This window comes from Myotis lucifugus, unplaced genomic scaffold, assembly GCF_000147115.1.
Source record: "Myotis lucifugus unplaced genomic scaffold, Myoluc2.0 scaffold_181, whole genome shotgun sequence".
In the NCBI taxonomy this organism is placed as follows: Eukaryota; Metazoa; Chordata; class Mammalia; order Chiroptera; family Vespertilionidae; genus Myotis; species Myotis lucifugus.
Genome location: NW_005871229.1, coordinates 590163 through 613899, shown reverse-complemented (window position 1 = coordinate 613899; position 23737 = coordinate 590163). Strand labels below are relative to the sequence as shown.

Genomic DNA, 23737 nt, shown 5'->3' with positions numbered 1-23737 from the left:
GTTTTGAAATGACCGTAAGGACTGGTCGCATTAAATAGGAAGTAGTGTGCTCGCTTCGGCAGCGCATGTACTAAAATTGGAACGATACAGAAAAGATTAGCATGGTCCTTGCGCAAGGATGACACGAAAATTCGTGAAACATTCCATATTAAAATATAATAAAAAAAGGGGGGGGAGGGGAAGGACACATATGTAATACTTTTAGCAAAATAAAAAAATATATATATATAATAAAAAATCAATATGAAGTAGTAATTGGTAAATTGGAGAGACCAGAATTTAGGCCACCTTTCAATCAAGTTTCAGACTATTGAATCAAATTACTCAAGATAAGCAGTTTTGGGAACTACATGACATTCTAGGGCAGCGGTCGCCCACTGGTGGTCTGCAGACCACTGCTGGTCCGTGAGTGTTCACCTTATCCCGACTTAGTGCCATTATGTAAACATTTAAAAATATTTTTGTAGCCTACTGTGGAAGCACATTTTTAAAGTCGGTGAGGTTTCCAATTGCTATGCCATACTACCTAAGTCAGATAAATTTTCACTTTTCCCTCACCTTTATATTATAAAACATAAAGCCCCCCCCACCCCCCGTGTATATATGGGATATGTGTGATAACAGGGTGAATAGCTGTTCTATAAAGTGCAGAGTTCAAGGGGCAAATAATGATAGAAACGAAATGTTACAATTTATTCCATCTTCATGATTACAGATATTACAGGGCAGGGTGGGTAAACAACGAAAATAAAGCAAATGCCTTTCTCCCCTAACCAGATACAGTATTTTGGCATTTTCATGATACACAGGTTGACTTAATTCATTGACTTAGCTTGAAAGCTGGCCACAGCAGCAAATCTTTGCAATCAATTTAGGATTTTCCTCCATAGCATACTCCAGGGATCTTAATGGCTGAACTACACTATGAACACTGAAATGGTGTTCATGCTAACGTTCTTGAAGCTTTAACATCTTAATCTGAGATCTGACACCTCTTGTTAAGGCCGGGAACTGTTAAAAGCTTCCTCTTGGCTAACCCAGTCCACCATTGAGCAATCTGAACAGTTAAGTTACTATATAAAAAAATAAAACTGCTCCCAAGCATTGATTGAAACAGTCATGCTGGGATCCCTTTTCCGAGGATTAGCTCCCTGAGAGAAAAGAGGTCCTAACCAGTTGCTTCTGTGAACAATGACCCCAGTACAGTATATCTAATGTCCTTTGAGGCATAACTCTAGGGGTCAGGCAACCATGATTATCCTGACAAGTTTATCAGTCTTTAGATACAAGATCCCAGATGAAGTATTGCAACCATAATCCCAAGAAATTCAGTTTTAGCACAGCGAGTTCCTGCAAGATGTCAGAGCAAGTGAGAAATCATCCCAAAGTAAAAAGTGATGGTTCAAAGTGAGAGGAAAACATCTAGGAGGAAAATAAGTCCTCATTGAATTGATGGCTATCTTCACAGCCTTAATTGACAAAATCCAGACGGCTCAAATTTCCAGATCTGAGGAGTCTATTTTCAAGGTGACTGACAAGGTCAAGAAGAGCTTTCAGGCTTGTCTCTGCCATGGCCCATGAACTCCAGTCCTTCAATGGGAATCTCCTTCTCCTTTATTGCTTTCTGATGGGAGAAGAAAACATTATAAAGGTCAATATGAAGCTTACTGGCGTTGAGCAAGCCTCACTTTTCCTGTCTGCAATTGGGATAAAGACAGCAACTGCAGGGAGGGAGGGAGAGAAAACAGGTCAATAAAGTGTTTATAACAACAAAAAATAAAGCCCTCCATCAGGCCAATAAAGGGTTTATAACAAAAAATAAAGCCCTCCATAATGTCTTAACAGGCCAGAGAGAGGCTAACACCCAGCCTCACCCCCAAACAATAAGAGTGGAAAAGTGCACTGCCCCCCCCACCCCCACCCCCCCACACACAAAAGGCAACGATTCTAGTGAACTCGGCCTCAGCCCTTCCTTTTCCTGGGCGTGCGTGCTCCAGTTTTCAGGTAGAACTACGCCCACTTGCAAGTTCACGACGAGCCCCGAGTGAAGCACAGAATGTGACTGCTCCGTAGGAAGCAAGCATTTAACTGTCACGGGAGAGCTCCCGGCAGCCGCGGTGGTGGCGCCGACGGCCTGCCCCGGCCTCAATGACAAGGCTCTTCTCCACCCCCGGTCCCACGCCCGCGAGACCGAGGCGAGGGCCGGGGACCCGCAGGGAGGGCGGGGCGAGGCCCGCTCACCTGGACGCACTGCTGGTAGCGCTTGAAGAGGTCGGTGCACGGGTCCCCGGAGCTGTCGCCCTTGAGGAACTTCTCGGCGAACCAGCGATTGAAGCACTGGTCGTACTCGCGCTTCATGTCGGTGCAGCCCTCCCCGACGCTGTTCATGGCGGCGGCGGCGGCGCGCTCTGACGTCGTCATTCCTCGGCGTCGCCAGCGGGCGCGGGACGGAGTCCGGGAGGAGGCGGCATGTGGGCGCGGGCGGGGCGGCGGGTCCTCTGGGCCCCGGGGGGCGGGTGCCGGGGCTTCGCTTCCCAGGCCGGGTCTCCGGGGAAGGCCGGAGGCGGGGGTGTCTCCGCGTGTCGGGGGGCGGGGCCGGCGGCGCCGGAAACGGGGCGCATCGCCCGCTAGGTGGTCGAGCACCTGGAGCGGCTGGCGCTGGTGGACTTCGGCGGCCCCGAGGCCGTGGCGCGGCTGGAGAGAGCCGTGGCCGTCGCCGACCGGCTCCGCGCCGTGGACACGGACGGGGTGCAGCCCCTGGAGTCGGTCCTGGAGGACAGGTGAGCCCGGCTGCGCCCCAAGCCTGGCCTGTGGGCCTGCGCAGGCATTGGGGTGGCGATTAGGGTCTCGGGGCCCCGAGGGAGGAAGAGCCTTGGGCGAGAGGCAGGAACTCGCCCCGGTCACCGCTGAGAGTGTGACCAGCGGGTCCTTCCTCGCGTTTAAATTCCTCCCGGTGTCACCGGGAACGAAACCCGACCTGCTGATGGCCTCGGAGGTTCTCCTTCAAGAGCTTCCCCTGCACGCGGACACACTCCTGACCAGTCCAATCGCGTGGGCACCGTGCGTTTCTCCAACGCGCCAAATCAGTCCCTTCGCTAGGATCTGTGCACTCGTTATTCCATTTTTCTTGAACAATCTGTCTCTTTGGCAGGTCTGTTTATCTCCTCTGAAGGGCCTGCCCTGACCAGTCCAAATCCCCTCGCCACTTCCTTATCTTAATTGGGTTTTCTTCAGATAAATTTCTTGACTGTCTTATTTTTGTTGATTGTTATGTCTCTTATTAAAATAAGTTAATATCTGACTTGCTTGCTAAGTTGGATTCATGTCTCAAATTTTTATTTTTTCAAAAATTTAAATGTACGTATTGTCTGACCTAGTGGTTATGGAACTATCTGTGAAAGTGCACCAAACTGTGTGTACAAGTATCCAGGGTATGCAAATCTGTTCACAGTAAGGAAGAAACAAAGAAAACCCCCTAGAGCAGTGGTTCTCAACCTTACTAATGCTGCGACCCTTTCATACAGTTCCTCATGTTGTGGTGACCCCCAACCATAAAATTATTTTCGTTGCTACTTCATAACTGTAATTTTGCTACTGTTATGAGTTGTAATGTAAATATCTGATATGCAGGATGTATGTTCATTGTTACAAATTGAACATAATTAAAGCATAGTGATTAATCACAAAAGCAATATGTAATTATATATGTTTTTCCGATGGTCTTAGGCAACCCCTGTGAAAGGGTCGTTCGACCCCCAAAGGGGTCTCGACCCACAGGTTGAGAACCGCTGCTCTAGAAACAGATATAATCTAAGTGTCCTTTGTGGCTAAATACATCATCATACAATGGACTGTTCAGCAGTTGTTAAAAATGAAACAGCCCTAGCCGGTTTGGCTCAGTGCATAGAGGGTCGGCCTGTGGACTGAAGGGTCCTGGGTTCTATTGGGTTCCATTCCTGTCAAGGGCATATTGCTGGGGTTTTGGGTTCGATCCCCAGTAGGGGGCATGCAGGAGGCAGCCGATCAATGATTCTCTCTCACCATTGATGTTTCTATCTCTCCCTCTCCCTTCCTCTCTGAAATCAATAAAAATATATAAAATAATAATGAAACAGCCCTGCCCTAACCAGTTTGGCTCAGTGGATAGAGCGTTGGCCTGTGGACTGAAAGGTCCCAGGTTCGATTCCGGTCAAGGGCATGTACCTTGGTTGCGGGCACATCTCCAGTAGGAGGTGTGCAGGAGGCAGCTGATCGATGTTTCTAACTCTCTATCCCTCTCCCTTCCTCTCTGTAAAAAATCAATAAAATATATTTAAATAAATAAATAAATAAATAAAAAATAATGAAACAGCCCTGACCTGTTTGGCTCAGTGGCTAGAGTGTCAGCCTGCGGACTCAAGGGTCCCAGATTCAATTCCAGTCAAGGGCATGTACCTCGGTTGTGTGCACATCCCTAGTAGGGGGTGTGCAGGAGGCAGCGGATTGATGTTTCTCTCTCATTGATGTTTCTCTCTCATCGATGTTTCTAACTCTCTCTCCCTCTCTGTAAAAAATCAATAAAATATATATTTTTTAAAATAATGAAACAAATACCTTTCTATGCTGATATGGAAAGGGCTCTAAGATATATTTGATAAAAAGCTAAATTCAGAACGTTGTGTATGATATCATCAGTGCTTTTACATATTCTGGTGATGCACTGTTACCTTTTGCTCCCTGAAAAGGTATGTAGAAAACTGTTAATGGTTAGTTTTAAAGAAATTGGGAATGCAGAGGAAAGTTTTAACTTTTCACTTTATACCAAGGGCCAAAAACATACTTGCCTAAGGGGCAGAGTAATAAGTTGTGAAGAGTAGTGTAATGCAATGGGTATGGGTGGGTTTTTGACAGACTAGCTTGTAAATACTAAAAAGACACAGCTTCTACCCACCACTAACAATCATTGCCAAATCTTTTTTTTTAATATATATATATATATATATAAAATATATTTTATTGATTTTTTACAGAGAGGAAGGGAGAGAGATAGAGAGTTAGAAACATCGATGAGAGAGAAACATCAATCAGCTGCCTCCTGCACATCACCTACTGGGGATGTGCCCGCAACCCCGGTACATGCCCTTGACCGGAATCGAACCTGGGACCTTTCAGTCCGCAGGCCGACGCTCTATCCACTGAGCCAAACCGGTTTCGGCTTTAATATATTTCTTTATTGGTTTCAGAGAGGAAGGGAGAAGGAGAGATAGAAACATCAATGATGAGAGAGATCATTGATCGGCTGCCTCCTGCACGCACCCCACTGGAGATTGAGCCCGCAACCCAGGCATGTGCCCTTGGCCGGAATCGAACCTGGGACCCTTCAGTCCGCAGGCTGACACTCTATCCACTGAGCCAAGCAGGCTAGGGCTCATTGCCAAATCTTAATACATTTTTTAAAAGAAAATGCTTTCTTGAAAAGCAGACTTGTTTGCTGGTTTGGCATTGCAGTTTCTTAGTGTGGGTATGTAACTCATAAAAATAAGGGCAATCTCCAACTCTGTCCTAGCCTTTTCCTGATAGAATTTTAAAAAATAATAAACTAGTACAGGTGGGAACAAGAAAGATGAGTGCCATTAGTCAGCACCGATAGGGACAGCCAGACCATCTGTAACAATACCCTTTGTGTAAACTGCTTGTTAGCCTCCTGTTCTGAACTCCAGTTGATTCCTTCAAATCCTTTCTCTATTTTGTATTTTGGTGCTCAGGTAGAGAGTTTAACTAATTTGTCCAAAGTTAGTTATCACATACAACCCCTGAAAGGAAATACTAGTATCTCTTTTATAGATGAAGAAACTAACGCTCGGACAGGCTATGTAACATGTCCCAAAGTTTCCCGGGGAGTGAGAGATGCCAGGGTTTGGAACTCAGAGCCTTACTGCTTTAGATGTGCCATAGAAACTTTATTCTCTTTCATCTCAAAGCCAGAGGCTGACTCAGATGACGTCTCTGACTGCAGCCAAATACTTCAATGCTTAGGATGGCCCTCAGGAATCTTACTTGAACCAAAAACTCTGAGCCAAAATGATTTTCATTCTGGTCTGCATCAAACTAGAAATAAATGAGGAGGGAGGGAGAATGCTTGTAGATAGAAGTAGGGTGGTGCCTAGAGAAATGACTCCTGGCAGCCAGCTTGATACCAGGGAAGGGCAGAAACTGAAACAGCAGAACTGTCCTAGTGTCAGTCTGAGGGCTGGCAGAGCCTCTTCCTCCGCGCTGCTGTACTGATCTCCATTCAGCACTTTTTATGTGCATTTCCCAGTTTAATACCTGTCTGTGAGCTTTGGAGGGCAGGGATTTCTAGTTGACAGTTGAAGCCTTTCTCAAGCAGGTTCTTCATCTGAACCAGAACACAGATCCAAGTGACTCTTCAATCCTTCCAAGGATAGGTTACTATATAACTAATATTAGCCCAGATACAGAGCTGATCATCAAAATGGGTGTCCTACGGCTTCTGGGCTAAACGTTCTTGTAGAACTTGGACTGAGAAAGCTGAGGTGAGGTAGGCATTTAGTCAGTGAGTGATTCACAGGCACCTGAAGAGCTTATCAATTCCTGTTCGGTGTCTTACACATGATTCCGAGGTCAAGAAAAGTTAATCTACTTGCCAAGTGAAGGGTCTGCTTGCAGTGCCACTCTCATAGAGACCCTGGGCTCAGTAGCCTATGATGAAGAAAACAGGGAGGTGTGGGTTTATTCTAGAAATATCATTATAAACAGGGAAATGTGTGATAATTAAAGGGATGAATTTTTTCCTGGAAATGTCACCCATGGTGAAGTGAATAAATCAGTTGCTACTAGATCAGCTGTTGGAAAGCAGTAGCTTTTAACTTGTTGGCAGTAGGAGAGTCTTCATCAAAATCTCCAAGGGCCCAGGAACAATGGGCACCCCTCCAGTCTGTAGAGACTAGGCAGGTTAAGTGTGATTACAGCAGGTGAAGTACAGTTATACTCTGAATGAGTAGTGGGGACTGATGTGTACTTGGGGTGTGCTAACTCTTTCTAAAAGGAGCAGGTGCGCCCTAGCTGGTTTGGCTCAGTGGATAGAGTGTGTTAGCCTGAGGACTGAAGGGTCCCAGGTTCAATTCTGGTCTGGGGCATATGCCCAGGTTGCAGGCTTGATTTGATCCCCAGTAGGGGGCATGCAGGAGGCAGCCAATCCTCCTCTCTGAAATCAATATAAATAAATAAACAAACAAACAAATGGAGCAGGTGCTATTCAGCATCCATCTCTTATTGACATGAGAATAAAACCCAGTATTATCAGATATTTTTAACATCATTTTATTTAAACTTCCCAGCTACTCTATGAAGCATTCTACAAATAAGAAAACTGATACATAAAGAGGACAATTTGTGCATATGCCACGTGAAGGTGGCTGTGGTGGGGAAAAAGGCATCACTGGGACTTGAATTCAGGAGCCCAAGCTCAGCCATTTTGTTACACTGCCCAACAGAAATACAAACTCCAGACAGTTCAATGGTCACTTTTATGGATGATTTTTATTGTCTAAGTTTTCTTAAACACAAAATCCTTCTGTGATTAACAAAAAAACAGTAGTACAACCTTCACTTTTTTTGGCAAGAAACTTAAGGTCTGTTAGAATCATACTTGTTCAAGACCAGTTAAGAGAGTGCCTGTCCTGGAATGGACCCCAGCTGTCCACTCTTCATACTATGAGTAAGTGTTTACTGTGTCTAGTCTAAGGCCACAAAAAGAACTAGTCCTTTCCTAAAAAAGTCTTACAACTTAGTCCTCTAGGCAGCCTCTGCCCAGATGTTCACGTCACATCCTTGCCCCTTTGTCCCATTAGGTTTAGCCCTAGGTGTATGCCTAGCTCAAAGCAGAAAGAGCTTGGCTGCTCCCATACCAGTGACTGAGCAGACTGCTAATTTTTCAGCCCGAATATCTGGAAGCAGGCTCAGACCTCCTGTCATGTACTCTTAAACCTTGAAACAGTAGTAAAGCCTCATAGCTGTTCAGCTCCTGTTTGGTTTCACTAGTTTGCCATCTGCATACTTTAATGAAGCCACTAGTGGGCAAGTCCTCAGTTGTTTGTGGTACATCTTGCAAGGGGAGGCACTTTTATCTCCACAAAGGTGGCTGTAAAGAAAAAAGCACTTGTCTTAGGAGTACCAGAACTGGGCGCAGATCCCAGTCCAGCACTGAGGAACTAGTACCTGTAAGTCACTTATAAACCACTCTTGAGCAAGTTACCTGCCAGGAAGTCCATTTCCCATCCTCCCAATCCAGCTATTTTTTGCCCATCCTTTAGCAATGACATCACCTCTTCTGAGTAATTGTTCCTCACCCAGGCTGAGTCAGGTGTCCCTTTCTACTCCCTTGACAAGCTGTGCTTACCTGTCAGATTTAACATATTGTATTTCAATTGCCTTTAATTACCTACCTCCACCAAAAGAAACTTACCCATAGTAATTATCCAAAAATATTTAAATTTCTCAATCCCAAGGAATAATAACCACTTGCTGCAAAGGGTTGTTGGAATAATCTATAAGTTGTACACTGTCACTTAATCTAATGTTGACCATAGCTCTTCCACTTTTTATTTTATTTTAATTTTTTTTATATATTTTATTGATTTTTTACAGAGAGGGAAGGGAGAGAGATAGAGAGTTAGAAACATCGATGAGAGAGAAACATCGATCAGCTGCCTCCTGCACATCTCCCACTGGGGATGTGCCCGCAACCCAGGTACATGCCCTTGACCGGAATTGAACCTGGGACCTTTCAGTCCGCAGGCCGACGCTCTATCCACTGAGCCAAACCGGTTTCGGCTCTTCCACTTTTTAAAAAATATCAGTGAGTGGCCAGATTATTATGACCACCTGATGTTTGTAGGCAAATTAGCTATAATTTCATGCTGAAGTTGCTAGAGGGCCAGACCATTATAAATAGGGAAGCAGGTTGTTTACCACGACAGAAGTGATTTTTTCTGAAGATATGGGTAAACAGCGTGATTTAACAGCCTTTGAACGTGGGATATATTTGAATGTGAGTGGCCAGATTATTACCACCTGACGTTTGTAGGCAAATTAGCCGTACACTGCATCATGTGGGATATGGAAGCCGAAGGCCTGTTCAGACACCTTTGCTGTCTGCAGTTACCAAGATAAAACGTCTCCAATTTGCAGAGGAACACAAGGATTGGACAGTCGAGCATTGGAAAAAAGTCACGTGGTCCGATGAATCACGTTTCCAGTTGCATCATGCAGATGGCAGAGTGAGAATTTGGCAGAAACAGCATGAAAGTATGCATCCCACATGCATGAGTACAACCCTTCAAGCTGATGGGGGCAGTGTTATGGTTTGGGGCATGTTTTCCTGGCATGATTTGAGCCCTTTAATTCGTGTGGAACAACGTCTGAATAGCACAACATACCTAAGTATCATTGCTGATCAAGTTCATCCTATCATGTTGATGGCATATCCCAATGGAGATGGCTTCTTCCAATAAGACAATGCGCCATGCCACGGTGCTCGTATTGTGCAGGAGTGGTTTCAAGAACATGAGGGAGACTTTACCTTGCTTAGGTGGCCCCCACAATCACCAGATCTCCATCCAATTGAGCATTTGTGGGACGAAGTTAAAAGAGCCATCAGGCAGCTGGTTCCACAACCATCAAATCTCACAGAACTGGACAGTGCTATTCATCAGGCATGGTGTCAGATTCCTCGCATCACCTTTCAACATCTCATGGAATCAATGCCAAGAAGAATCACCGCAGTATTGAAGGCAAAAGGTGGCCCAAAGAAGTACTAATGGGGTGGTCATAATAATCTGGCCACTCACGTTCAAATATATCCTACGTTCAAAGGCTGTAAAATCGCGTTGTTTACCCATATCTTCAGAAAAAAATCACTTCTGTTGTGGTAAACAACCTGTTTCCCTATTTATAATGGTCTGGCCCTCTAGCAACTTCAGTGTGAAATTATAGCTAATTTGCCTACAAACGTCAGGTGGTCATAATAATCTGGCCACTCAGTGTATGTTTTTATTGATTTCAGAGAGGAAGGGAGAGGGAAAGAGATAGAAACATCGATGATGAGAAAGAACCATTGATTGGCTGCCTCCTGCACGCCTCCTACTAGAAGTCAGGCCCACAACCTGGGCATGTGCACTTGACTGGAATCCAACCTGGGACCTTTCAGTCCACAGGCTGACGCTCTATCCACTGAGCCAAACCAGCTAGGGCATATCTCTTCCATTTTTGAGTGGCCAGAACTCAAGAATATGCTGTGTCTTTGTTCCCCCATCCTTGACCTTCTCCACCCATGCCTTCAAAGCCTTGTTCTTCCAAGAGGTAACCTTAAGCTTCTGGTTTTGTAGATGTCTTTACCTGAGATCCGACAATGTGGTAGAAGGCAACTGTGCTGAAGAACTACTACGGAACTCCCATCGAGTTGTGGAGGAGTATTTTGTGGCTCCCCCAGGTACGTGTTTCCCAAAGTTTAACAAGCTTGTCCCACAGTAAATTAAGAATATAGCAGGAACTGTATATTCCCCAAATAGAACTGGGGTGGAGACGAGTATGTCCAGTAGCAAATCTGAAGCTCAAGCTCTACCTAAAGGGGCAACTGGCATTCACTGCTTCTCAGGCAGGAATGTCCCAGAGAACCTGGACATCTGGCATTTTGTGTGATATTTCCCAAATTTTAAGTACTGGCAACTAATTAAAAAAAAAAAAAAGACCATGCAAATAAAACAATAAAACATACCTATAAGCCAGATGTATTCTGTGAGCTATCAGTTTGCAACCCTTGGTGTAAAAATCTGCATTTTTAAACCTCACTGCAACTATTTTAAGTGGAAATTTAAAAATAACTCTGGGCCAGTAATAAAACCCAGAACTTTGGGTGGGTTTTTTTATTTCCTCTGCAGCTAAGTGGGCCCTCAGAGCTTCTGCATACGTCTAGATATTTGTAGCCTAAGCACTCAGGTAGATGATTTTCCAACGCCAACCTTAAGTTCAGGAGATCCCTTCAGCAGAGAATCATTCCAAGCATTGTCCAGGGCAACATCAGCCCTCCAGCTCAGGGATTACCTCTTTGATCAAGGCCAACCAGTTAAAGGAAGGCTCTGGTTGAAGCAAGGATGGGAAGGAAAGCTAAAACATGTGTGAACTCTAAACCATGCCTGATTCACTAATCCGCCTCAGTTAACTGTGGAGAGAAATAAGGCTTCTGAATCTATCTCGGAGCCTAACGGCTATCAGTTTCAGCAGACATCCACTGATCACATGTTACTTCTAAACAGAACCTTGTGTCAGACTGTTTCTTGGGACAAAGTGAGTTCACAGTCATAGTCTTCCCTCCCTTCCTATATGCATATACAGTGGGGCCTTGACTTACGAGTGTTCCGACTAACGAGTTTTTCGAGATATGAGCTGTCTCTCGATTTTTTGCTTTGAGTTGCGAGCTAAAATTCGGGTTACGAGCCAGCTTCAGATACCCCACGCTAGTTGGCCCAGCGAACGTCACAACATCAGCCCAGCATCACGTGTCTCACTTGTTCACTTTTTGATTTGACATACGAGTAATTTGAGTTACGAGCTCCGTCACGGAACGAATTAAACTCGTAAGTCAAGGTCCCACTGTAGATGGGTAATTAACATGAATCTGCTCCTTATTGAAAAGTGCATTACTTAGGCTTCACTTATAACTGATACTTTCAGAAAAACAGGTTGGTAGCTACACTTACTTTCATTGTTTATTTTCCATGACAAACCAATGATAAGTTAGCTCAGAAGAGCCAGCTGGGAAAGCAGGGTCAGCTATAACATGCTTCTTTATTATTATTTTCAAACAGGTAATATCTCTTTGCCAAAGCTGGATGAACAAGAGCCCTTCTCACCGAGCTGAAGAGCTATTCTGGGAAGGGGAACACTGTGAATACATGGAAGCACGATAGTATTTTGTTATTATGAATACTAAAGTGCCCACTTCCCTCAATAACCAGAAAAAATTGATGATTAAGTATTTTTCTTAGTAATTAACTCTTCTGAAGATAGAACTGGGAAAGATCTAGCCAAAACAAGGCAATGTGTTCCTGAAGTTAAGGTATTGTCTACTTCCAATGAAATATTCACTTTGGAAGATATTATCTCCTCCCAAAATTGTCTACCCAATTGTACTTAAGTGAATTTTTTTTAATATAATCTGTTAGACATTGTATCTGACCACAGTGTGATAACCCGAGTTGTCCTTTTTAGTTGCTGTTTCCATTGACCTGAGCACCCTTTTATCTTTACCAAACACACTTGAGTTTGTTCCTGGGTACCCACTTTGTTCTGAACAGAGGGTTAACTTTCTGCTAAATTCTGAAGAGTGTTCAAAGTAGACTGTACAGCTTTGCAATTCCTGACATCCATCCCACAAAGTGATTACATGCAAAGGGGATATTAACCACACATACAGTTTTACTTTCTGAAAAGAACTTAATGGCTTTGATGGTGGTGGGTTCAGGGGTGTATACTTAACCCCAAAGTCATTAAGTTGTATATATTAAATATTTTTTTACATGTTATACTTCAGTAAAGTGGGTTATGTAAAAAATATAGCCCCAGGCCTGGGACATAGTTGACCCCCATAATTACTGAATTGAGCAGAATCCAAGATGGTGTGTTCACACACACACACACCCAAGACTTTTTTTTTTTTTTTAAACTCACATACCTCATAGATACAGAGAGTGGACTGGTAGTAGCCAAAGGGGATAAGGGCTGGGGGACTGGGTGAAAAGGGTGATGGGATTGAGAAGTACTAATTGGTAGTTACAACATAGTCACGGGGATGTAAAGTACAGCAGTCAATATTGTGGTAACTGTGTATGGTGCCAGGTGCGTACTGGAAATATCAGGAGTGGAGAGTGGGGAACACTTTGTAAAGTACATGATTGTTTAACCACTATGCTATATACCCAAAACCAAGACAAAATAATATTGAAAGTAAATTATAATTGAAAGATAAAAAATTTTTTAAAGTTCAGGTAGCAAGGATAAATGAGACATATTTAGAAGTAAAAGTGATAGACCCTAGCTGGTTTGGATTAGTGGGTAGAGTGTTGACCTGCAGACTGAAGGGTCTTGGGTTCGATTCCAGTCAAGGGCACATGCCCGATTTGTAGGCCCGATCCCCAGTAGTTCAGGAGGCAGCTGATCAATGATTCTCTCTCATCATTGATGTTTCTATCTCTCCCTTCCTCTCTGAAATCAATAAAAATATATATTTAAAAGAGAAGAAAAAAAGAGAACCTGAACTGCCCTTGGGATAGAAGTTCTCAAACTATCATCAGAGCAACTACCTTAAAAAATATATATAATTGATACCAGAGAGGGAGAGAGAGAGATAAAAACATCAATGATGAGAATCATTGATTGGCTGCCTCCTGCACGATCCCTACTGGGGATCGAGCCTGCAACCCAGGCATGTGCCCCTAACCGGAATGGAACCTAGGACATTTCAGTCCGCAGGTTGATGCTCTATCCACTGAGCCAATCTGGCTAGGGCAGAGCAACTATCTTTATCCCCAAAGTTACCCATTCCTGCTCCTTACCAACTGAGCACAAGCTATCACTACAACTCAGTTATTATTTTTAATCAGTATGCCTGTTTGGTGAAATCTATGAACTTAATCAAGGACAACCACACATGTCAATTATGAAACATTTAAAATATATTTCTAAACAGAATGGGTCCATTTAGTCACAGTAACTGCTGATCTCCATAGCAGAGCAACCCACAAACACATAGCACTGATTTTTTTTTTTCCCATAATCAGGGGTGAAAAATATACAACTTGTTTCTGAACCAAAACCACAATTTCTGCAGTTGAAAATGTTTCACTGCTAATATGGCCCTGGTAGAAATTATGTACTTTTATTTCCTTTAAAAAAAATTAAAAAAATTTTCTAAGACACTAAATCATCAATCTGGAATGTAAATTCTGAGCACAAAGCAGCTCAGTTCGCCTAAAAAAATAAAGAAAAAAATTCCCATCACCTGTTTCAGTAGGGCCTGAAGGGAGAGAAGTAGTGTGGGGAACCCCTGCTTTGGTATGGAGAGTCACGGCCTCTTGACCCAGACCGAGACCGTGAGTAGCCATAGCTGGTGCTTCTCTCTGGATAAACTCTGATGTAGGAAGTTTCACCCTGAAATTCAAACAAAAAGAAAAAGGTAAAATAAGACCCAGAATAATAAAGTCTACCAACACCTAGCATAACTGCCTAACAATAATAGTGATGTATTGAGCACTAACTATTTGCCTGGCACAATGTTAATCTCATCAAACCACTGAAATTCTATTGGGGTAGGTACTCTTACTAGTCCATTTCAAGAATGCTCTCATCTGCTCAAGGTGACACAAATAATAAATCGTAACTTGACATGTAAATGCTCAAATACTAGCTATTACTGCTAACATATCTTAATAACTGCCACTAACCCCCTAGAATCTAAGAACTGGAAAGGCTCTCAGAGATTATATATATTATATGGAGGGGCAAAAGTAGGTTTAAAAGTAGGTTTACAATTATTCATATGGAAAAACACAGTAATAAATACAAAAATAAACTGTTTCACATACTCAACTGTAAACCTACTTTTGTCCTACCCTGTACTAGTATAATTCAATCCCCTGCTGCCTCATATGCATCTTTCAATGGGTACCTATGGAAGGAGTTAACCTGTATTCAGCATCTCCCAGGTGTCAGGACTTGGGCTAGATGCTTTAGTTTTTTCATAATTTAACTTACCAGCAAGTCTTATAACACAGTTCTATTCTGACTAGTATTTTGCATATGGAGGAACCAGAATTGAGAGTAGCTCAGCTAAGCAGTAGGAGTCACGTTCAGTCTGGCCTTTCTCCAAGCCCTTTGCCATCAGCCACCATTTTCAGAAAATCTAAATATGCTAAAAGGAAAGAGCAAGATGCTTTTCCCCTAAGTGAAGTCAATAATTGGATTTAACCTCAAGTTCTGCTTTGCATGTATTTGACCAGGTGCTACTGTATTTCTGCTCCAATTTCAAGTCCTAAGAGTTAGTCTGAGCAAAAGCATTGTTAAGCCATACATCCCTCACCCCATAACATTAGGGAATTATATGAATCCTTAGAAAAAGAAATGGGCCTAGATATTCATGTCTTTAGACATCCCTAAACCCCATAGCAAGTCAGGCAAGATAACCAGAAAAACAAATGTCCAATTGGTCTAATATCTGTTCTCAATGGTATCAAAGGGACAGTCACCATTCGAATCAGATTGAGATATCCAAAGCAGCAGCTGCCTTTTTAAAAAAATATGTATTTTTTTATTGATTTCAGAGAGGAAGGGAGGAGAGAATCATTGATTGGCTGCCTCCTGCACGCCCCATACTAGGGATCAAGCCCCCAACCCAGGCATGTGCCCTTGACCAGAATCGAACCTGGGACCCTTCAGTCCGCAGGCCGAAGCTCTATCCACTCAGCCAAACCGGCTGGGCAGCAGCTGCCTTCTTGAGAGGACATCCAGAACTAAGCCCTGAGGGTGAGGTGATCAACCACAAAAAAATAACAAGGTGGCTCAGGTTCCAAAAAGGATCCTACACTACTTTGGGAAAGAACAATGAAGTGACAACTCTGCCCCAATAGCAGTATCTAGAAAGGCTGAGATGAGGCTGGCTTGCAGAGCCCATACTAGACCCAGAGGAGAGACAGCCATAATATTTAGGTTCACAGAGACATTAAAGATTAAGCCAGTTATGAGAAGGATGTTATCACAATAGCTCACCACATTATGACAGACTGCACAGTATTCTCTCCAGGTTAAAAATACTATGAATGCAGATTTCTCTCTGTTATGACCCTGCAGGGCTTAGGCATGATGAATTCCTTGGCTTTGTCCACTTAAGATAGACCTTTAATGGTACTGTGAGGTCATCAAGTGGCAAATGCATGGCCGATTGCTACTTCTGCTAGGTCAGCTTCGGGTGGAGTGGACTGGCTACAAGCTCCTCAACAGAAGGTAGGGACCCACCTCATGAGAGCGGAATTTGGTGTCATCCAGTTTACGCAGGGCATATTCCATGTCTTCTTTTCTGAGATACTCAACCATCCCCATTCCATCCTTCTGCACATCTGCGTAACAGACGTCTCCAGCTTCTCGCATGTGATCCTTCAGGTCCTGCCAGCTTCCTGAGGGAGGAAGTCCTAGGTATGGAGAACAGAAGAGGCCAATCCTTCAGCTGTGTGAAATGCCCTGTTAAGAGCCAGCAATACCTCAGGTCCCTTCTCCATCACTACTTTTAAATCCTGAGAGTTCCCAAATCACAAATCTGGATAAGGGACACGAAATCAAAGAGCACTAAGGTATAGGTGGCAAACCACCTTAAGAAGCTAGTCCTAGAGCCCTAGCTGGTTTGATTCAGTGGCTTGCGAACCAAAGGGTCCGGGGTTCAATTCCAGTCAAGGGCATGTAATTCGGTTGCAGACTCCTCCCTGGCCCAGGCCTTGGTCGGGGCTTGTGCAGAAGGCAACCAATCCATGTGTTTCTCTCACATCGATATTTCCCTCTCTTCCACTTTCTAAAAATCAATGTAAAAATATCCTCAGATGAGGATTAAAAAATAAATAAAAATAAATATGTAGAATCAGATATTCTTTAAAAAAAAAGAAGCTAATCCTAGGCTAATCTTCCAGAACAAGCCTTCCCAAGATAGCAGGAAGTCCATCTCATTATAGTTTTAGTATCTTTTGAGAATTCATAGCCTCTTTTTCTTTGTCCCTCAATTAATACCAAACTCCCAAGACTTTGAGTTCTTTATTCCATATGAAATATTTCAGTACCAATCAATGATTTCTTTTTTTAAAAAATATATTTTTATTGATGTCAGAGAGGAAGGGAGAGGGAAAGAGAAACATCAATGATGAGAATCATCGATCGGCTGCCTCCCACATGCCCCCCACTGGGGATTGAGCCCGCAATCTGGGCACATGCCCTGACCAGGAATCAAACCGGCAACCTCTTGGTTCCTGGGTCGACGCTCAACCGCTGAGCCACACCCGTCTGGGCAATCAATGATTTCTTGCCTGACAGGGTTCCCAGGACATGGGAATTTGAAACCATCCAATGAAATAACCAAAATGTAATGGAAGTTAACAAAAATCTAAAGTTTTGGTTTTTTGTAGGTGTGACTAACTGACAAACATCTCTTAAGAGATCACCAATATTCTTCAATACAGTGGGGGAAAGGTAAGACTCAGACGCTAAAACTACCGGGAAGTCATACAACCCTACCTGATGTCATGAAAGGGATGTGTGCTCCTGCTCTCAAAGGCTGTGTTTACCGCTCACAGCTCAGGACTGCAGCCATTTCCTAACAGTTTTCTAGGCAGGATTTCAGAGCAGCATGGAGAGGAAAAAACAACTGTATGACTTCTTGAAGGAGGGAACAGAGTCCTGGGGTTAAAAAAATTAAGAAGGCCCTGGCCAGTTTGGTTCAGTGGATAGAGTGTCGATTTTCGGACTGAAGGGTCCTGGGTTTGATTCCAACCAAGGGCACATGCCCAGGTTGCAGGCTCAATTCCCTATAGGGGGTGTGCAGGAAGCAGCCAATCAATGACTCCCTCTCATCATTGATGTTTCTCTCTCTCCCTCTCCCTTCTTCTCTAAGATCAATGAAAATACGTTATATAAAAAAAAAAGCCCTAGCTGGTTTGGCTGTGGACAGAGTGTCGACCTGTGAACTGAAGGGTCCCAGGTTTGATTCCCAACAAGGGCACAAGCCGGGTTTGCAGGCTCAATCCCCAGTTGGGGGCGTGGGGGGGGGGGGCGTTCAGGAGACAACCAATCAATGATTCTCTCTCATCATTGATGTTTCTCTCTTCCTCTCTGAAATCAACAAAAATGTATTTTAAAAAAATAAAATTAAGAAGGGACACAATAGGCCAGTGATGGCGAACCTATGACACGCGTGTCAGAGGTGACACGCAAACTCATTTTTTTGGTTGATTTTTCTTTGTTAAATGGCATTTAAATATATAAAATAAATATCAAAAATATAAATCTTTTACTATGGTTGCAAATATCAAAAAATTTCTGTGACACGGCACCAGGATTAAGTTAGGGTTTTTCAAAATGCTGACACGGCGAGCTCAAAAGGTTCGCCATCACTGCAATAGGCAGACATTGAGTATCACTCTTAAGCACAATGGGAATCAGCTGTGATTGTGATATTCACTAGAAAAAGGTGCCAGGCTCCCCAAGACATTTTACTCCACCAGGGCCCTAAAACACCCACAAAATGTGCAAAAGCCCCCAGGTCTTTACCAGTGTTGTTATTTCAAAAGATGAATAAACCTGAGCATATTATTTTATCACTTGTCAATCTAGATATTTTGTTCTATATTCTGAAATACAATCTGTAAGACACTAAGTTGTTTTTCTTATTTTATACAAGAGAGGCTCCTGTCACCACCACTGGGCTCACCAGCCGTGAGCCCGGCTTCTGAGCTTCTGGGCTTCTGGCTGAGCGGCGCTCCCCCTGTGAGAGCGCACTGACCACCAGGGGGCAGCTCCTGCATTGAGCATCTGCCCCCTGGTGGTTAGTGAGCATCATAGCGACTGGTCATTCTGCCGTTCAGTTTCTTTGCATATTACCCTTTTATTATATAGGATAAGCCCAAAACCACCACAAAAACTGGTCTTTTTTCAGGATCCACAGCTGGGTAAGTTGTTTAAATCTGGCTTCTGGAATATCTTTTCAAGTCCAATATCATGGTACATTAAAAAAAAACCCCAGCCCTGGCCGGTTTGGCTCAGTGGATAGAGCGTCGGCCTGCAGACTGAAGGGTCCCAGGTTCAATTCCAGCTAAGAGCACATGCCCAGGTTGTGGGTTCGGTCCCCAGTGTGTGGCGTGCAGGAGGCAGTGAATCAATGATTTTCTCTCATCATTGATGTTTCTATCTCTCTCTCCCTCTCCCTTCCTCTCTGAAATCAATAAAAATATATTTTTTAAAAAAACAAAACACATTTATGTTCTAACAAGGCTACTACTGGTGCAGTTTCATTTGCAAGATACCTGCCTCACTGGCAAGCCAGGGCAGGGTTTCAGACTGTCAGTGTGCATAGGCTAAGGGAAAAAAACAACCCATGTATGCCATGCACTGAAGAATAACAGCTAACATTTCTTGAGGCCAGACTGTGCTAAGTATTTTACATGCATCATCTCATTCAGTTTGAAAGAAACATACCTGAAACAAGAACTCGGAAATCAGATCTTCTTGTAGGAGGTCCATTCCTCCCACCACGGGGCCACCCACCCCGACCTCCATAAGCTCTGGGGAACTCCACACGAAGTCGACACTGGCCATAATCATAACCATTCCTTCCATAAACTGCATCTTCAGCATCTCTGCAAAGAAAAATTTGGTGTTAGTGCTGCTCAGGAGGCTGAATGACTCCCAGTGAGGGGCATAAGTAACAAGTATGAAAGGAAAACCTAGAGTGAGAAAACAAAACAGGATCTTGATGCAATACTGCTTTGAAGACTTTTCATAATATTGGAATTAAACTTTACAGCTATCACACCCGGGGTTTTCTAGGTATGAAATGATAATGAATGGGTAAACAGATTACTTATAGGAGGACTAATTTAGAAACAAAAAAAAAGGAATAAATTGCCGAAATCGGTTTGGCTCAGTGGATAGAGTGTCGGCCTGCGGACTGAAAGGTCCCAGGTTCTATTGCGGTCAAGGGCATGTACCTTGGTTGCGGGCACATCCCCAGTAGATGTGCAGGAGGCAGCTGATCGATGCTTCTCTCTCATCGATGTTTCTAACGCTCTATCTCTCTCCCTTCCTCTCTGTAAAAAATCAATAAAATATATATTTAAAAAAAAGGGAATAAATAGATGACCGATTTTGCCAATAAAAGTGTTTAACTTTGGAGTGCAGTTTCTCAAAATGCATACCACACATTAGTCCTTTAATATTCTTCGACAAGGCCTAGTATCATCAAGTCTATAGAAAGAAAAACCCATTTAAAAAGAAAGCTCAAGCCGAAACCGGTTTGGCTCAGTGGATAGAGCATCGGCCTGCGGACTGAAAGGTCCCAGGTTCGATTCTGGTCAAGGGCATGTACCTGGGCTGCAGGCACATCCCCAGTAGGAGATGTGCAGGGGGCGGCTGATCGATGTTTCTCTCTCATCGATGTTTCTGACTCTCTCTCTCCCTTCCTCTCTGTAAAAAACCAGTAAAATATATTTAAAAAAAAAAAAAAAAAAAAAAGAAAGCTCAAGCCCTAGCTGGAGCGGTGGCCTGCAGACTGAAGGGTCCAGGGTTCAATACTGGTCAAGGGCACATGTCCGCATTGTGGGCTCAATCTCCAGTAGGGGGCATGCAGGAGGCAGCCAATCAATGATTCTCTCTCATCATTGATGTTTCGATCTCTCTCTCCCTCTCCCTTCCTCTCTGAAATCAATAAAAATATATTTAAAAAAAAAAAAGAAAGCTCAAAAGACAAATGCAATTTAGTTTTGTGAGGAACATAAAACTCCCTCAAGCGTATGTTTCAGCATGGTTTGGAGAAGTTGTCAAGACCACTATCTGGGTACAATTTCCCCAAAAAAGATAAAGTTACTCTTAGTTTTTTGTAGGCTCTAGGACAGTTAGGAACACTAAACTGACTCTCCAGGACTGGATGAGAGAATGGCCTCGGGGCTTGGTGGACAAGCTGAGCTGAAGAGATACTAACGAAGGCCTCATTCAGTTGTCACAGGCACGTGTCACTTATCAAGATTTTAGTCCTAGAATTAAAAGCAAGGAGACCACATCCAGGGCCACCCTGGCTGTATTTATAATGCAGTGGCAGAGAGGCAGCCTGCTAAGGTTTAAAGCAGACTTTTAGCACAATCATTCTTCTGTTCTTTACGAGTAGCTGTCTCTGGGTAAGTAGTCAAGTTTTCACATCTTAATCACTGATGTCTTTCTCACAAGGTTACTCTTAGGATTAAATAAGATCCTATGTGTGCGGTGCTTTGCTTGAAACTTGGCAACTAGTGATATCAAATGGTAGCTTTTCTATTATTAAAGAAATGAGGGAAGAGATAATGATGTTGCATATTATACAGTAAGTTTGTATTCCAAAAGGGCAGAACAGGGAATTCAAGTCCTACCCTGATTCCTTACTAGCACTCTCTTTATCAATTATCTAAACCCTCCGTTTCCTCGTCTGTAAAAGGTGATTAACAATACCCATCTCAGAGGCGGAAAGTGCTAAATGCCGAGCACGGTGGGTCTGCTCAGAACCACACCGACCCATGGACGTTACCCCTGGACAGAGGGAGGTGTGAAATGCCTGTTCCATTTCTGAGGCAAATGGCAGCCAAAGCCTCAGGGTGCTTCCTGCCTTCCCACCTCAAATGCTCCCCTCGCCCCCAACCACACGCCCGAGGAGCAGGGCACCGCGGCCAGTCCTTCCGGGGCGGCTCTGGAAGTCCCCCGTCTCCCCCGGGCGAGCGTCTCCCCCGGGCGAGGGCGCACGAAGCTGGCAAAACCACGAAGGGGGCCCAGCACTTCACATCCTGGGGTCCCTCCGCGTCCAGCGGCGCCTCCCTCACGCGAGAAGGCGAGTGCAATGAGAGACCCTCCGCGAGTGCAATGAGAGACCCTCCGCCAGCTTCGGAAGCTGTTCCAGATCCTCGATGCTTTTACAAGGACAAGCCCTAACCTCGCGGGGCGGGGCGCGCGGACGGAGAGCGGTTCCGTCAGGGACCCTGTGCGGCCCCCGAAGGCATCCACAGCCCCGCGTGTGTCCCCTGTCACTGCGGGTCCGGGCGGAAGGGGCGCAGGGGGGCGCCCGGCCGCTCCCGCTCTTGGCCGAGTCCTCCCCCGCCAGCTCCGGGGACGAGGTGCTCAGGCCGCTGCCCCTGCGGGGCGCCGCTCCAGCCGTGAGGCCGAGATGACCATCTGCACCGTCCCTGACGCCAGGTCAGGCGCGCTCGGACTTTCCTGAGACTCAGCTTTTAGATTTTGAAGTAAAAAACAAAAACAAAAATAGAGGAAGTGACGACGGCGCCAAGGACGGCTCGGAGTCGAAGGGAGAGGAGGCTACAGCTCTCCACCTGGGGGCGCTCGGAGGGTCTGCGCGGAGGGGGGAGGGGAGGCTTCGGGAGGGGGAGGGGAGTCTGGGGAGGGGGAGGGGGAGGAAAGGCGGGGGCTCGGGACGCGGGCTGGGCGGAGCGGGCCTCACCGGGGGTCCTCGAAACGCACGAAGGCGAAGGGCACCAGGCCGTGCCGGTTCTTGAGGTCGATCTCGCGGATGCGGCCGTACTTGTAGAACAGGTCCTCCAGGTCCTTCTCGCGCACGTCCGTCGGAAGGTTCCCCACGTAGACGCGCCCGTCGCCCTCGCCGCCGCGCTCGTCCGCCCAGCCCGACATCCGCACCCCCCGACGCCGCGGGCCCGCCGCAGCCCACGTCGCCGCCGCCGCCTCCTCAGCCGGGGTCCCCCCGCAGCGTCCCCGCGGGCTCGGAGGCGCTCAGCCGCACAGCATTGTGGGAACGCGGAGCGGAAGCGAAGGGGTCGGAGGAAGCCAAAGGAATCCTCTTAAAGGGGACGCGGCTGCGAGGCTGGCGCGTGCGCACTGGCCCGCGGACCCCTGTGCGGGCCGGAGGGCTCCTGGGCGTCCAAAGGGAGGTCGTGGAGTCCAGCTAATGGGGTTCAGTTCCCAAAGGCAGTTCCCTCACTAGCCGCGTGCACGTGGGCAAGTGACAGGCTCCCTGGGCCTCAGTTTTCTGCCTCTGTCGCGCCGCCTACCTCAGGCGTTTGTGAGCTCCCGCCAGTGTCCTGCGGGCTGTGCGGGGCGGGGGGCGGGGGAGAGTCAGGCCGGGCTGACCCCGCTGCGCCTGGGCCTGTCTCCGGCGGCTGGGCAGGGCAGGGCTGGGCAGGGCAGGGCCGTCGCGGCCCTCAGCCTCAGGTCAGTAGCCTCTGGGCCTCTCTGTCCCCATTTACAGTTGCTTAGAGCCCTGGCTGGGTGCGCCGTGGTTGGAGCGCACGCCCGCACACCGAAGGGTCGTGGGTTTGATTCCCGGTGGAGGGCAAGTGCCTAGGGCCTAGGGGTGTGGGTTCAATCCCCGGGCCGGTTGGGGTGCGTGCGGGAGGCAACCAGTCCATGTGCCTCTCACATAGATGTTTCTCTTTCCCTCCCCACCTCCTCCCTCCTGGCCTCCCTTCCATCTCTAAAAATCAGTGCATCCCCGCCGGCGTGGCTCAGTGGTTGAGCATGGACCTGAGAACCCGGAGGGCAGGTTCCATTCTGGGTCAGGGCACCGATCCCCAGTAGGGGGCGCGCAGGAGGCAGTCGTTCAATGATTCTCATCCATGTTTCTCTCTCTCCCTCTCCCTTCCTCTCTGAAATCAATAAAGAAATATATATTTTTAAAAATCAATGGAAAAAACATCCGTGAGTGAGGATTAACAACAAAAAAGGGAATAAAAATTTACAAGTTATTATCCAGTTCTATATAATACTATGAATATATATAATACTAGGAGTATATGTAATACTATGAGTATACACTGAGTGGCCAGTGTGTATACCAGGGGTGGGCAAACTTTTTGACTCGAGGGCCACAATGGGTTCTTAAACTGGACCGGAGGGCCGGAACAAAAGCATGGATGGAGTGTTTGTGTGAACTAATATAAATTCA

The 23737-nt window shown here is 45.5% G+C and overlaps 3 protein-coding genes and 1 non-coding gene across 6 annotated transcripts; 2 read left to right on the top strand and 2 right to left on the bottom strand.

Moving 5' to 3' along the window:
* Nucleotides 1-46: 46 nt before the first annotated feature.
* Nucleotides 47-153, top strand: LOC111827539. The gene has a single exon (XR_002831151.1). It is a non-coding gene; the product is annotated as a U6 spliceosomal RNA (small nuclear RNA).
* Nucleotides 154-672: 519 nt separating this feature from the next.
* On the bottom strand, nt 673-2439 carry TRIAP1 (TP53 regulated inhibitor of apoptosis 1). Its single transcript, XM_006096542.3, has 2 exons — nt 2242-2439; nt 673-1624 (listed from the first exon to the last, which is right to left on the bottom strand). The coding sequence occupies exons 1-2, from the start codon at nt 2419-2421 to the stop codon at nt 1541-1543; spliced, it is 264 nt and encodes an 87-aa protein (XP_006096604.1). The 5' UTR covers nt 2422-2439; the 3' UTR covers nt 673-1540.
* On the bottom strand, nt 673-22770 carry SRSF9 (serine and arginine rich splicing factor 9). 3 transcript variants are annotated; one of them, XM_014462463.2, is made up of 5 exons: nt 22280-22769; nt 19282-19442; nt 16066-16238; nt 14057-14205; nt 673-1624 (listed from the first exon to the last, which is right to left on the bottom strand). In XM_014462463.2, exons 1-4 carry the CDS (start codon nt 22465-22467, stop codon nt 14062-14064), a joined length of 666 nt encoding a protein of 221 aa, XP_014317949.1. In that variant the 5' UTR covers nt 22468-22769; the 3' UTR covers nt 673-1624; nt 14057-14061. The 3 variants fall into 3 exon arrangements, with proteins under 3 accessions (XP_014317949.1, XP_006096606.1, XP_006096605.1); XM_006096544.3 differs by lacking the exon at nt 673-1624 and adding an exon at nt 5794-6699 and having other exon boundaries at nt 22280-22770; XM_006096543.3 differs by lacking the exon at nt 673-1624 and adding an exon at nt 7516-8140 and having other exon boundaries at nt 22280-22770.
* On the top strand, nt 2470-12234 carry GATC (glutamyl-tRNA amidotransferase subunit C). Its single transcript, XM_006096574.3, is given in 3 exon segments — nt 2470-2780; nt 10386-10489; nt 11865-12234. Coding segments are annotated over 3 exon segments (468 nt in total). The 3' UTR covers nt 11918-12234.
* Nucleotides 22771-23737: the final 967 nt, after the last annotated feature.